Genomic DNA, 14,362 nt, shown 5'->3' on the forward strand with positions numbered 1-14,362 from the left:
CCTGCGATGTGCTCTGGGTGTGAGTCAGAATACCGGGAACGAGGAGCGGGATCGCCTGCAGCAACGTGACGTTTCCTTTTCGGTTCTGCTTAAATGTGATGCCCTCTGCTAATGAGCTAATGACAGTCTCCTGGCAGGCAGCGGTCACCCGGCACTGCTGCAGCATATAAATAAGCCTGCCTGTGCAGATTCATCTGATACACCGTTTGACTTTGTAGTCTGAAATTAGCAGGGATAAAGTCCTCTAATGGACTTCTGTTACGTACAAACTCTGGAGGGAATTCATAAAATCCGATGAGAACAATCGCATTTGCTGTGATGCAAGCTGCCTTCAGAACAAGCCCTCTTTGTTCTGCTGCTCTGGCTGGGAGCTGCTGGGAGCGGTGTGAGCGTGGCCACGGGCTGCTCCCAGAGCCCCTTGGTGCCACAGCTGTGCGTGTGCAGGGACACACACAGCTCAGGTGCGGTTGGTGTGTGCTGAGGAGGGTGCAGGGCAGCAGCCCTTCCTTCTGCCCCATGGGTTCTTCTCGTCCTCACCCCACCAGGGTGTGGGGAGCATGCTGGGAGAGCAGGGACGGCGCTGCCTTTTTTGCTTTCAGCTGCTTTACGGGACCAAGGTCAGGCTGTTGGGAGGCGCCTCCTGCGCCCGCGTGTTGATTTAAGCCCCTGGGCGTCCTCAAGGGTTAATGTGGGGGCAGCCGGGACAGCGTGTCCCTCCGCATGAAATATTATCCCACAAAGTTCAAGAGCGGGGCTGGTTTCCTTCCATGCCGCTCCGTGCAGATCCCTCGGAGCAGTTCCTTGTGTTCGCAGAAAGGCGGTTACGTGAAGTGGGGCTCCTGGGGCACTCCTCAATTCCGGGCCCACACAGCGGCTCTGTGGGGCCTCGCGGGCAGCAGCGCTCGGAGCAGGGCTCTGCTGTGCCCTGCACAACGTGGGGAGCACTCCTCATGTAAATGGGTCGCTTTGAGCCCCACATCTGGGACAGGGTGAAGGGAATGCCCATGGGCCGCCCGGATGGAGAAGGAACGTGCTCCTCCAATGGTGGGCACAGGGCCTGGAGCTGCTCTGGGGGAGCTGCGGCCCCCAGGTGTGGTTTCTAACAGAGCCGGGCTGGAGTTTATGTAACCGGGCGATGACAAAGCGAGGGGACAGGGAGCCGCGCTCTGGGATGGAGCTGCCTTCCCTGAATTGTATGGAAATGAGGGTGTGCCCGTGGCCTTCCCAGCCCTTGGCATGCAGAGCCCACGTCACGCAGGGCCTGCAGCACGCCAAGCACCCCGCTGAGGGCCGCACCCAGCCGTGCCCCCCACCGGACCCCACTGGGCCTCGGGCCGCGTCCCGCAGCCACTTCCCCTCCTCGGGCACAGCTCCACAGGGCTGTTGTTGTTCCTCCACACAGAGCTGGCCGTGAGGCTCCCCCTGCCCGCCCTTCTGTCTCGGCCGTTTCTAGGAACTGCAGCTGTTGACAGCAGCTGGATGTTCCTTCCCTGCACCGAAGGAGGGGCCCTGGGCCTGGGCCAAGCCGTCCATAGGCACCGCGGACGCCTCACGCTAGGCCGATCCTGGCCTGCAGCTCAGCTCTGCACTGCTGCCTCTCCCCGCTGCTGAGGGGGCTGGAGGCCGCATCTCCCTGGATCAGGGTGCATGGTGCTGCTGGGACGTCGGGATGGCACAGAGGCACCACTGCTGCATCCCTGCACCCCAGCCCGGGTCAGGCTGTGGCCTTGCCCAGTGCTCAGTTCCGGAGCCCCTCTGACTTTTCACCTAAAGAGAGCACCCTGCTGCACAATAATATTTGCACGCCTAAAAGTAGCAGGATCGATCACAGCGCTCTTTTGCAACCTGTTGACGAGCGGGCAGCGTGGGATTATATAAGTGTACACAGCGCTGGCACCGCTGTGCCTCAATCATATGAGCACTATTGTGTAACTCTTCCTACCGCTGGCATCGCACCCCGGGGGTTCTCCAGGCCCCACTGCAGCCCCACTGCAGCCCCACTGCAGCCCTGCACCATGCGGGCCCCGGGAGTTGGTGGTGGCCTCCAGGGGGGCTGGATGTGCAGGGACGTAGCATTCCCAGCAGGGAAATGAGCTCGTTGCCTTCCAACCCTGCAGCACGGGGCTGTGGTGTTGGGTTTTGAGGGCAGTGGATGGAGGTGCCGTTATCTGAGGTCTGAAGTTCGCCTTCAGAAGTCACCCACACATGACGCAGTTTCCCCACCCAGGCCAAGATAAATTACCTGCAGCTTGCAATTAAGAGCCATTTGCTAATCAGCAGCTGCTCATGGGAGCTCTGAGCGCTCACTGCCCCCCACACACCACAGGCACAGGGGCTCATCCTCACCCTCTGCATTGCGGTATGGCCACCATCACCCAACTCCTGCTCCAGCTGCACTTGCCATGTGGACATTTCCTCTCACTCCTCCTACCTGGGGCAGAGGTAGATCTGCCCCCCCCAACATGCTCCCTACTGCCCCTTGGCTTGGTGGCACAGGGTCTGTATGCCGACAGGTCCATCCTGTGCCCAGCACACAGGGCACCGTGCTCTGCACGGCGATGGCAGTGCCATACGGGACGCAGAGCCCTCCTGGATGCACTCAGAAAACACATTTGACATTGTGCAGAGCGAGGAAACCTCACCCTGGGACGCAAGCTAATCTCTGCGGAAACACAAACCCGTTTCTGTTCCAAGCACCGATCCCCCCCATTCTTTCTGTTCCCTGCCCTGGCACCAGCCCATTCCCACCACCCCTGCCCCCGGTACGAGCGCCTGCACGCCCCACGGGGAGAGGGACGCACGTCCTTCGTGAGCCGGAGCCCTGCCCCATCGGCGAGGCGCTGCTTCCCCGCTGCCGTTCATACCCCCCCCCACCTCTGAGCACGAGGAGCGGAGCATCGCCCCCCACGCGGACACTCGTGGGCGCCAGAAGGAAGGAGCGGAGCGCAGCACGGCGGCACCGAGAGCTGCAGCTCAGCCGCGGCCATTCGCGGGGCATTGCTGCCCTCTGCTGAGCGGGAGCCCTGCAGGGAGCGCCGCCCCCCGCGCTCTGCTCCCCGCGCTCGGCGCCGTGCACGCAGAATCTCGCAGCCCGCATCTCTCGTTCAGCAGCCGCGCACCCAGCGCCCTGCCTCGTGCACGCTGAGCGCTGCAAACTGCGTCCCCGCATCTCCGTGTCCCCACATCCCTGCGACTTCTCAACTCTGCGTCTCGCATTCCTGCATCCCCACATCCCTGTGCGCGGCACTCTCCGTTTGCACCCCTCCCTCTCTGCAGCCCCGCATCCCTGCACCCGCAAATCCCGCATCCTCGCTTCCCCGCAGTGTTCTCACATCCCTGCAGCCCTACTGGGACACCTCTGTACGCCCATACCTGCAACTCCCCCCCGTGTTATACATCCCCTGCACGCGTCTGCAGCCCCGCATCTTGCAGCCTCGCACCCCTCCCCTCCTCCCTTCCGGCGCCCACATATTTATGTACCCCGCAGCCCCACGCCCCGCAGCGCCGCCCCGCTCCCAGCACTTCCCCGCCACGCCGCCAGGGGGCGCTGCGAAGGGACACTGCGAGGGGCGCGGTCTCACCGGGGGGCGTGGGGGGGGGCGTGTCGGCGCGGTGACGCAGCGGGGCGTGCCTCGGCGGGACGGCGCGGGCCGGCGGCGCGGAGCGGTACCGCAGCCATGTACCGGGCCCTGTACAGCTTCCGTTCGGCCGAGCCCAACTCGCTGCCGTTCGCCGCCGGGGAGACGTTCCTCCTGCTGGAGCGCAGCAACCAGCACTGGTGGCTCGTCACGCGGGCCGGCTCCGGGGAGACGGGCTACGCGCCGGCCTCCTACCTCCAGCGGCTGCAGGTGGGCCGGGGGCGGCGGGCCCGGGGGGCCGTGTGAGGGGCCGTGTGGGGGGCCGCGTGGGGGGCCGCGCGTCCGGGCGCGGGGAGCTGCGCGCGAGTGTCGCACGGTGGCTGTCGGCGCCGCGGAGGGTGCGGTAGCGGAGCGCTCCGGGTCCGCGTGCCCGTGGTGCTGCTGAGGCGGTCACGCGGTGATGCCGCGCAGTGTGGGTGTGCGGCGGTGCGGGCACGGGGACACAGCCGTACGGGGCACGGGGACACGGCGGTACGGGGCACACGGACACGGGACGGCGGCCCGGCGGCGGCTCGTCCTGCTGCCAGGGGCACGGCTCGCGTCTGCGTAAGCCCTTAAGCAGTTTACAGACGCTATTCGGTTCCAGGGCGAAGGCCTTATTAAAGCGCTGGATGTAAAGCCGCGCGGTGGCACCGCTCCAGGCTGCAGCCCCCGCTCCGTTGCCCGCCGGGCACGACGTGCTGTGTGCTCCCCGCGGTGGGCTGCAGCCTTCTCCCCTGCGGCGTTCTGGAGCGGCCCTCCCACACCGCCCCCCCCGCGCTCATCCTGCTTTCAAAATCTTCCAGGAGAAGCGTTTTGCTTTTGAGCTTACGTTTGTTATTCACGTTATGCTTTGCTGTAGCCCCGAGGTGCTCGGAGGTCGCTTGCCATCTGCTTTGGGTGACCCCGACGGTCTGTTGGTCGCCCGCTGACCCCGAAGCAGAGCTGCTCACGGCCCTGTGATGCTCAGTTCAGCCGCAGCTTCCCCAGCGCTCGTGGAGCTGCTGGCAGGAAACAGCTGAGCCTTTCCTGCAGCCTCTCGTCTTCATTTGGTGCAGTTTCCGGAGCCAGGGGTCTCCTAGTGGTGCGTGAGGCAGCGGGACCCACAGCGCCGTCCTGCAGCTGTGGCAGTGCCCCCTCTGGGTGATGCTGAGGAGCTGAAGTCGACCCTCATGGCAGTGGGGCCCAGCCTGGGAGAGAGCATCCTCGGGCTGAGCTGCAGCCATTCGCTGAGCGTCAGCCTCCCGACCAGCCTCAGCTTTAAAAAGGCACCCATACCAATTAGGAATGGCCCTTTGCAAGGCGATCGGTCCCACCCCAATCGCGACAGGGAAAGTGCAGCTCCTGATTAGCAAGGAGAGCGAGCGGCCAACAGGAGTCACCATTGTAAAGCAAGGCACGGCTGTCAGCAGCCTCACGTTCCAGGTGAGTGGCAGCAGCTCTGAGCCCTTGCAGTGATGCTCAGAGAGAGCTCAGGGCTGCTTTTCTGGTGCCACCCACTGCTGGAAGCATCAGCTTCCTTCTGATGGGCAGGTTCGCCCTGTCTTCAGGCCATGCTGGCTCAGGCTGTGCTCCCCATGTCAGCAGAGGTGTTGGCATGGCTCGGTGAGGAGGGGGATGGTGGCTCTGAGCCGTTCTGGTGAGGACATGGGCACAGCTGAGAGCACAGCGAGCGCTTTAAGGATGCCTCAGGTTGCTCTGTCTCTTTCCTTTTTCTTTCTATCTCTTTCTGCAGGAACAAACAGGCATGTGATAAAAATAAGACTGCTTCACGCAGCCTAGCAACAACTTAGAATTCTCCTGCAGCATAAGCAAATGCACAGCGGCACAGCACAGGTAATCCGGGTTGGATAGGCACAGGGATGGTGTTTCCTTCCTCAGCTGAAGAGAGGAGAGGGTTTTGGAAAAGAGTGAAGTGTGAGCTCCCTTTGCTTGCAGGAAACCCCTTCATCCTGATGCATTTTGTAGTAGTGACACACACTCTGGGCTAACGTGGCTGCTTTTCTACCAGGATAGCAAACGGGTCGGTTGAGCAGCACGTCCTGGAGCTGGTGCTGGTGGGGGTTGGGTCAGAAGGTGAGCAGAGGGCTGTGGCACTGACCATCCCCTGCCCTGCTGGGGAGCCCAAATCGCCATGTGTCATCAGTTGCAGATCTGCCACAGCTTGTAATGGGCGTGAGAGCTTAATCAGAGTGCTCGCACAGCTCCTGAATAAGCACTTAGACTAAAAATAAAGTTTTATTTTGGAGAATAAGCAGCTGGTAGTGCTTTGCAGCTGAGGCTGCGCTTCTCAATACATGTAAGGAGTTGAAAGAATGAGGCATTTTTCTCCGGGCTGTCGCAATAAGAGATGCTATCCTAGCAGAGATGCTAATGCTTCAAAATGAAGTTTCATTCTTGAGATTAAATGGCAGTCAGGGGAATTAACCGTTTCTAATTACTGCAGCTAAAGATCGGACGTCTTGGCCAGAAGTTGTGCAATCTTTCACACTTCTGAATGATTAAAGTAGAAATGCACGCGTGGTCTTTAGCTTCTGTTCTTGCTTGGTCATGGGGATGTGTTCTTCTCACTCAGGGTACTTTGATTAAAAACAGCTAAGTGCTGTCGTATCAGATAAAAAACTCGGGACCTGAGCTCCCACACCTGAACAGCTCTGTGCCTGTTGGTCCCACGGCTCGTGGTGGCACTGGCAGGCTCTGGGGCTGCCCCCGGGGCTCTCCTTTAGGGTGCTGAGTTTAGGGCTGTTATAGGGTTTGTTCAGAATGGCTGAGCCTCAAGGACAGAAAATGTAGACGTCCTTCCTGTTGCCCCATTTGCAGGAGAAACATCAACAGCGAAGTTTGGTAGAGGCTGATTGGAGATGAACTCAGCTGTTTGCCCACAGGGAAAGAAAGAGCGCTGACCAGCAGGAAAATGGTTTGGATTGCTTTTCTGTGGAGGAAAATGTGCTGGTATGAATGACCATGGAAAAACAACATACAGAAGGGTGAAGGGCTCTCCTTGCTGGAGAAGAGTAACCTCTGTGCTCGGTGCAGGCTGCACGCCAGGAAGGGCTTTGATGGGAGCAGACAGTATCATGGTCGTTGGCTGACCTAAGAGGATTCCCTGCAAGGTCTGGGGCATATTAATTCCTGTAGGGAAAGTCAAATCCCCCTATAAACGGGTATTTGTGTCTCTCGGTGGCTGAAACATTGAAAACAGCTGAATCTCTCTGTTAAGGTCATTAAGAGATCTCTGTGCAACAGGAACAACCTCCTCTTTTTCTTCCTTTACTTATATGGCTCAGATGTATGTGAAAATAAGCAGCATTTTTAAGGGCATTCCAGTTACACTCCCTCTTGAAGGATTTAAACTTTGTCGTTCCCGTTCAAGATTACGCATGCAGCACATGAGCTGCCAGTCCAGGCCTTGGAAAGATGATAAATTCCAGCAGGGAGAGAATTTCATAAGGAGAGAAGCAGCAGCAGCCTTCATGTGCAACTGTAGCATTAGATAGTCTGTAAGAAAATTATGCTTATCAGATGCTGATGCCCTTCGTGGTCAAAGCTATAACCATAATGTTATAAGCCACGGCTTCTGACAGAGCTGTGTGTGCAGGTGGGTTAGGAGATAGGCTGCAGCTCCAGCTTGCTGCTCTGTTGCTGAGCCTGCATGTGCAGATTGCTTTGTTGCATCTGTAGCTAACTTGTGCTCACATCTGAAGGGAAGGAGCTGCTTTCAAGTCTTGCCCTGTGCTGAGGATCACACAGCTGTGCCACAAGGCCTGGTAGAGGCGATTAAATGGAATGCTGGAGTGCTCCCGAGTGTGCAAGGAGCAGGTTGGTCCCTGCCCTGCTGCAGGGAGGTGCCAGCATGTCGCCTGGCTTCACCTAGGAGGCAATTCTGTTCTACAGAGCGACTCCCATTGGGGGAAGCGTGAAGGGTTTGGGGCCCATGGCCTTGCTGGGGAGAGGGAGTGAGGGGGAGCATGGCCTCTGGTGTGCAACAAGCAGCCATGAGCGCATCGCACCCACTCCTGGCTGTGGGTTATTGCCTTTTGTTGTAGCTAGATGGGGTCCTGCGTGCCGTGCCTTCCTTCTTCCTGCACAGACTGCTCAGCTGAAGCTCGTGTGCATGCAGGCGGTCTGTGAAACGCTGGCTGCTGTGCCCGTGACCTGGAAACGCCAACGTGTGCTGGTTCTGGGTTTGTTCAGCTGCTCACGGGGTTTCATTTGAGGAAAGAGAAGGCTGTCAGTGCGTGCTGGATAATTCCAGGCTGTGGGTCACGTCCTGCTACATCACCGGTTCCACGTTCAGGATAGATCTGTCCTGACCTGGGGTTTGCTCAGTGTTGCCTGGCTGTGCCTGTCCTGCCCTGCAAGCTCAGCCCCGTGCCACAGACAGGAGATCCAAATTGCTGTCGACAGGTTTTCAAGGTTGGGAGCTCTCTGTCAGTTGAGCTCAGTGCAGAGTCCGTGTGCCACAACGGGTGCGCTCCGGGACAAAGCAGATGGCTGCCTGAAGAGATCAAGCTGAAGCTCCCCACCAAGCAGACAAATGCGAACCTCTGCGGCTGTGCAGTGTCGTGTGGTGACAGCCCCATTTTGGGTGAGCTCAGTGAGCTCTGCACCCAGTGAGGCTGCTCCCAGATGGCCTTTTTCCATCCCTTCCTGAGAAAAGGAGGTGTGTTTGAGGAAGAAAGAAGGGGTAACGTGATGTGACCATCCAAGATGAGGTGTGTTATGCCCTGTTGATGAGTCACACTGAGTCTCACGGGACTGCAGTGCCCTCCTTTTGGCCCTGTTCCTAAGGGAGCGCCCTGCAGCAATGGGTTGCCACTGTCCTCAGATGGAGTTCTGGCTCACCATATGCCATCAGGGCTCATGTATCAGGGAAGCCCATCCCTCCTAGCATGCGTAAGGAATAATGCATTAAACCCCAGTACATCAAGTAGGAGCAATGAGTAGAAAAGTTCTTTACCTATTTAATGTATAAGCTTAGGATTTCCCTGAGCCTTGCAGAGTCAGTGTTTGTAGCTGGAGGCTCTTCCATCTGACATGGTGTCCCCTGAGGTGCTGTTGTTCTCAGTAACAAAGTTTTGTCTGCTTTAGAATCACCTTTGTTGATTTAGACTAAAAAATGCGTTCCCTTTAATGGTTTTGGGACTTGATTTAGAGCATGTCTTTGGCAGCTCGATGACCAGAGAGAACTGCATCATTGAAATAATCGTGAAATTATTATTAAAAAGGCTGTACAACAGAGTTCTTTACCTCAGGGATGGAAGCAAGCCCCTGCAGCATCCATTTTTGGGAAGCATAATTTTGTCTGTGGTCTTTGGCTCCTAGAAGCCTTCCCCTTGTGATATGGGGCAGCATCTGAGACTTCTGTGTGTATGAACCACATTTGGAATGGCTGTATTCTTATTCTTGAGATCTGATTCAGAAGTTTAAAATCTCAAGGTAATGTTGAGCTCTGGTCGCTTCGAAAGCTTTTAAACACAATTATGCAGTATTGATGCCTGAGCAAAACATTCCCCCTACAAAAGCACTGTTGACGATGGTTGGTCTTGTGTTGAGTTGTAGAGGAGCACCAACCCTCTACCAGCCGGGCCACGTGGTGTATAGAATCATCTAGGTTGGAAAAGATGTTCAAGACCATCAGGTCCAGCCATCAGCCTAACCTACAGAATCCCATCACTCAACCCTGTATGAGCATGGAGGGGCGGTCAGCTCCACCTGTAGGCATTCAGAGGGCAAAGATGGGAGAGACAGCCACCATGGGCCGTCCCGCCACGTGCCCTGAGAGCTGCTGTAGCCCCTTGCTCACTCTGGGGCAGCTTCCACCCCTTCTCTGCCCCACGGTGATGTTGTGCACCGGAGGGTTCTCTGGGCCCCACTTGTTCTGATGGGGCTGAGCTGAGCCATGGCCATCTCCTGTCCCGGGGGATTTGTCTCCCTTTGAGTGGACGTGAAAGTCCCTCTGAAATATGTTCATTTTAATTTGTCCTTGCTCTGCTGAGCGAGATGGAGACTGATGAGGGTGAACGGGGCATGCGAAAAGGTGGGTGTGAGAAATCAATGCCGTAACAAGGCAAATGAGCTGGGCTGGAAGTTTGGTACGTGAGAAGCGAGCGATCCAACATATCTTGGTTTCTCTTCTTCCCTGCCTTGGGCAGCGAGGAAAACAGGATTATGGCTGTTCTGCTGCCTTTAGCACAACGTCCTAAGAGGACATTCTCTTCCTGTTCCAACTGCTTCGTGTTTTCTGAGCCTGTGTCATTTCAAGCTGCAAAAGAAGTTGGGATTATGACTTGCAGCTCGAGCAGCGGGCTGTTTGTCCCTGCAGATAGTGTGGGCACTAATGAATTGCTTTTCTTCCGTGACCCACCTCGTGCTCTGCTGTGGGTGAAGTGTCAGCAAATCCAGTTGAACTCTTTAATCTCTAAGAGGGGAGGAGAAAAAAAAAACCCAACTTTAAGCAGCCCCCGTATCTGTTCCTGAGCTGAACTGGGTGATAACAGTGAGTTTAGCCTCGTTCCACTGATAAACACAGCTCGGCTTGCAATTCTCAAGATACTTTTGTAGGTCAGCGTGGAAACTGTCGCTGTGTCTTCAGTTTTGCAGCCCAGAAAAATCGTGCATTGTCCACCCCCACCATCTGCCAGTCAGAAAGCAGCTCACAGGGCCGCGGGGCCTTAAGTTTGCAGTTCTGGTGGGATTTGTGCTTTGCTTTTTTGGCTTGTGCTCTGCCTTTCTAATCACGCACACAGCAGCTCTACTTGTGAGGCGCAGCTACAGACCTCTGTGGTGTCTTCGTTCCCTCTTTGCAAGAGTTAACGTTATCGTTGTCCCAGGATAGCTCAATTGTGTTGACTCCCTGAATTTGCTGTGTGTCTCAGCAGAAGCATCCGCTTTACCAGGAATAAATATGCTTGCAGCAGCAGCTCTTAATAAATAAGCACGTTGGCAGGCCTGGGATTTTTTTTCTATGGCCAATTAGCATGCTCTACCTCTCGACAGCGCAGCCTGTGTTGTGTATTGCAGCCCTTCTGGTGCCTTTTCTCTTGCTGCCCTGCACCTGCACCCTCCACAGTCTTTCAATGGTGCTGGGCACTGGTAAAAGCATCATACAGAAATGGTTTTTCTTTTTTGGAGTTGTCTATTTTGGAGGGGCTTTGTCAGCATGCCCTCTGAAATGCCATTCGCAGGAGCAGCCCTCAAAGATCTCCTTTTCCCTTCGCTCCATCCCTGCTGGTGCCGCAACTGAATGCCGGCAGAGGAGGCAGCGGCTTGCATGGCTTCCCAGGCTTGTTTCTGCTGGGCTGCATCTTTACCCCTTGGTGAAGCAACAGCCAGCAAACGTGACCAGCTGCAAAGGGTGTTTCTGTGGCTGGGTTTTCAGCTTGCATCCGTGTTTTTGCTGATCCCATCAGAACAGATCTACACTGAGACTTGCAGTCTGGCCCGGGCATCTCCAGCACTCTGGGCAGTTAGAAATTAAGCATGACCAAAAATGCAACAAATGTAGATTATTTTTTTCTTAATGCACTCAGAATGACTGCATGAGTCACCTGGGAGCTGTGCTGAGCCTCACTGAGAAGTGAGGGGCATCCGGACTGCTGGTCTGGGGTTACTCACACGTCAGAAGTCCTCAAATAGCTTCTTGCACTTCACTGCAGCGACTTTCCTTCCACTTTTATACATCCTGTTCTTAACCCTGAGACTTCTACAGCACAGAGACTACCAGCAATTTCCTTTTCGGTATAGGCGTTAGCTCTAAAATACATGTGTGCACATTTCTTTTTGTTTCCCCCTGCACAGATGCAGTGACCATTACTTGGTCGTGCCTGGTGCTGACTCATCTTGCAAACCGTGTGCCAAAAGGATGCTGAGCAGCCAAACCTTAACACCAGGGCCCTCTGTCTGCCAGCTGTATACCCGGGATGGACAGCGAGACGTCCCCTGGAGAGCCGATAACAGCTCTGATGAGAGCTCTGCTCAGCCAGCACAGCCTGCAGCCCCGTTGCAGTTTGGTGGCTGTGCCCCTTCTACTGCCCATAGGACTTGGTGTATCCCGAGTGCCGCTCGTGCCTGCGCTGCCCCGCGTGGCACACCTCTCTCCAGGAGCTCTGCCTCCTGCTTTAGCAGGATTTGCACAATGGAAGCCCTTTCCCCTTCTCTCCCTTCTCTGCCTTTCCCATTTGTGCACGCTGTGTGCTCAAGCAGCTGCTGTCAGCGGGAGCGCACGGGCTGCCTGCGGGCCGGCTCTTTGTCAGCAGGGCTCAGCCGTGTCTTTGTTTGCTCGCTGCTCGGCGGAGATGCTGCAGGTTGGTTAGGGGCATTGCTCATCCTATTTGCTCTGCAGCCAGGGCAGTTGCCCGTTGTTCCCATTGCATTTTTATGGTGTGGGTTTAAGTGCTGCGAGGCATAGTTTCTTTGTACCAATGGAAGTAAGTGAATGCCCGTCTGCTGGCCGACAGCCTGGGGACTGAAACGGTCCGGCTGGGGCTGCAGAAAGGGGAAGAGAAAGCATCTGAATTTCCAAAAGCAAACCAAAAGGGCTGAGTTGTGTTATTTTTGTATGAGCTGTGTGGTTCGGAAGGGGGAACTCGTATCTGTACATCGCTGTGCCACGGAGCTGTAGAACAAAGGCCAGCTGGCTTTTTGTAAATCACTGCAGTGATCATTTAAAGCTGGAAGGATTACAGCGGGCAGACGGCCGGGCGGTGACTGGGGACAGACTGCGTGTGACCTCAGAGGTGGTGCTGGTCTCTGGTGTGAGCAACAAAGAGCCGGTCTGTGCCTGCGTGCGCCAGCAGCATCACAGCCCTGTCCCAGCAGTGTCAGTGCAGCTGCGTGGAAACGGAGCTGTCACCGGAGACAAAACTTGGTCTGTCCTCTGGCACGGTGCTGTGACAGTGTGGCGTAGTGCTGCAGCCTGCAGCCCTGCTTGGGTGCTGCCCTGTGGCCCTGGCTCAGCCTGCTGTGGCAGCACACAGCCTGCCCTGAGCTGCTCGCACAGACTGGGGTCTTGCACAGCCGGGGCAGCTCAGCCTGTGTGTCTGCAAAAAGCCTTTCAGAAAGCTGTGATTGTTCTGGGCTGCTGGGCGAGCTCTGCTGTGTGAGTGCATTTAAACAACACGGGGTGGTACCTGAGGAGACATCCGGAGAGGGAGCCCACGTGGGACAGAAGGAAATCGGCAGGTGGCCCCGAGGAGGTCCTCTGTTTGCTCACGTTATTAGCAAGGAGAGAGGAAATAATGATTTATTGACGCTTCTGTAATTCTCCTCTGCTGGGCTACAAAGGGAGAAATTCGGTTTCCTTTCTGATATCCTGGGGTCTAATTGAGATATAAGGGCCGCCTGGAGGGCAGCTCACCTGCAGGGCCGTGGGTGCCCCGTGTCACAGCTGTGACCGAGCTGAGGATCCGCCATCTGCACAGCCCGGCGAGCAGCACGTTAACGCTGCGCTTTGGTTCAAGCCCTTCTGCCACGGCTGTGTTAATGGAGGGTTGGGTGGGAAAACGCAGGGAAGAGCGTGGCAGCACAAAGCTGTTTGTCACAGCGCTGTTCTGTCAGTGTAAGAATGCCGTGCTGTGTAGAAAGGCAGCAGTGCCTATGGGTTGCCGTGGTGCAGTGGGACGGCGGTGTTATGGCATGGCAAGCACTGCCAGCATGCAGGCAGGGATGGGGAGCAGGGCTCGCATAGACTGTGGGGGTGGCAGTGTGGAAGGTGGAATAACATCCTTACCAGAAAGCTGTGGGTGCCCCATCCCTGGATGTGTTCGAGGCCGGGTTGGGTGGAGCCCTGGGCAGCCTGAGCTGGTGGGGAGCAACCACCCATGGCATGGGGTTGGAGCTGGGTGAGCTTTAAGGTCCTTTCCAACCCAGGCTGTTCTGTGGTTGTAGGAACGTGGCCTTCCCTTCCAATGAAGTCCTACAGCTGCATTGTGAGTGCTGGGTTTGGCCTCGGTCCGATACCTTTGTGAATTTGGTGGATGTATTCCAACAGACTTGCTTTTATTTTCTGAAGTTTTCCCCTGTTGCTTTCTCTTTTTTTTTATATATCTTTCTGAGGAAAACGAACCAACCAAAATACCTCCTACGTTTTTCGTGCTCAAAGCTGAGGATTGCAGAGGGCTCCCATCCCCACCTTGTGTGCGTTTCTTTCCCACCGTCTGCAGTTGTTGTTAATTCACGTTTGGGTTAGTAATTAATCAGGGAATAAATAATACATTGTAGGCTATCAGAACGCTGCACTCCGGTGCTGGGGGCAGCATTCCTGGCCTTGACGGGGAGGGGCTGCATTCTGCTGCTCTGAGGTCCCTGAAAGGCCAATTCAGGTGCATCCTTGATGAGACTGCAGGGGTCCCAGGTGTGGAAACCTCCTTCTTCCCGTGCCCCTTCACCACAGCTCTTCCCAGCTTCCTGCTGTGCGTTGGGTATGTCTTGTTTCAAGGCTGGCGTGTATCTCAGCCGAGCCGGCTGGCAGGAGGATTAAGTGTTGCTATGACAGTTTGGGTGTGGGGATTTGGAAAAGCCACCAAGTTGCAAAACAAGCAGCAGGAAGAAAACGAGCAAAAATGCAAACACGGAGCAAAGTGACTCCGAAAGGCACCAGACTTCAGGGCTGCGACGTTGGTGGCTGTGTGCCTGCCCTGGGGCAGCAGGAGCTGGGTGGCACTGCCATCCGTCCTGCTGTAAGCTCCGACAGTGCATAAGTTCGAACCACAGCTGAAGCAATGGGCTAACGGGTGGGATGTTGC

The 14,362-nt window shown here is 56.3% G+C and overlaps 1 protein-coding gene across 4 annotated transcripts in view; it reads left to right on the forward strand.

The window, feature by feature from the left end:
* Window positions 1–3,611: 3,611 nt before the first annotated feature.
* Window positions 3,612–14,362, forward strand: part of NCKIPSD (NCK interacting protein with SH3 domain) — a 35,129-nt gene continuing 24,378 nt past the window's right edge. For 3 of the 4 annotated variants that reach the window (XR_005839213.2, XR_005839214.2, XM_001233773.7), the window contains exon 1: window positions 3,612–3,848. Coding sequence is in view for 2 of the 4 variants with exons in the window: in XM_001233773.7 (XP_001233774.4) it covers window positions 3,678–3,848 (171 nt within the window). In the remaining 2 variants the exon portion in view is untranslated. Of the gene's footprint in view, window positions 3,849–5,484; window positions 14,297–14,362 lie in introns of those variants that run through there. The other variant, XM_040646393.2, reaches the window with a different exon arrangement.

The sequence above is a fragment of the Gallus gallus genome, chromosome 12 (genome assembly GCF_016699485.2).
Source record: "Gallus gallus isolate bGalGal1 chromosome 12, bGalGal1.mat.broiler.GRCg7b, whole genome shotgun sequence".
NCBI classification, from domain to species: Eukaryota; Metazoa; Chordata; class Aves; order Galliformes; family Phasianidae; genus Gallus; species Gallus gallus.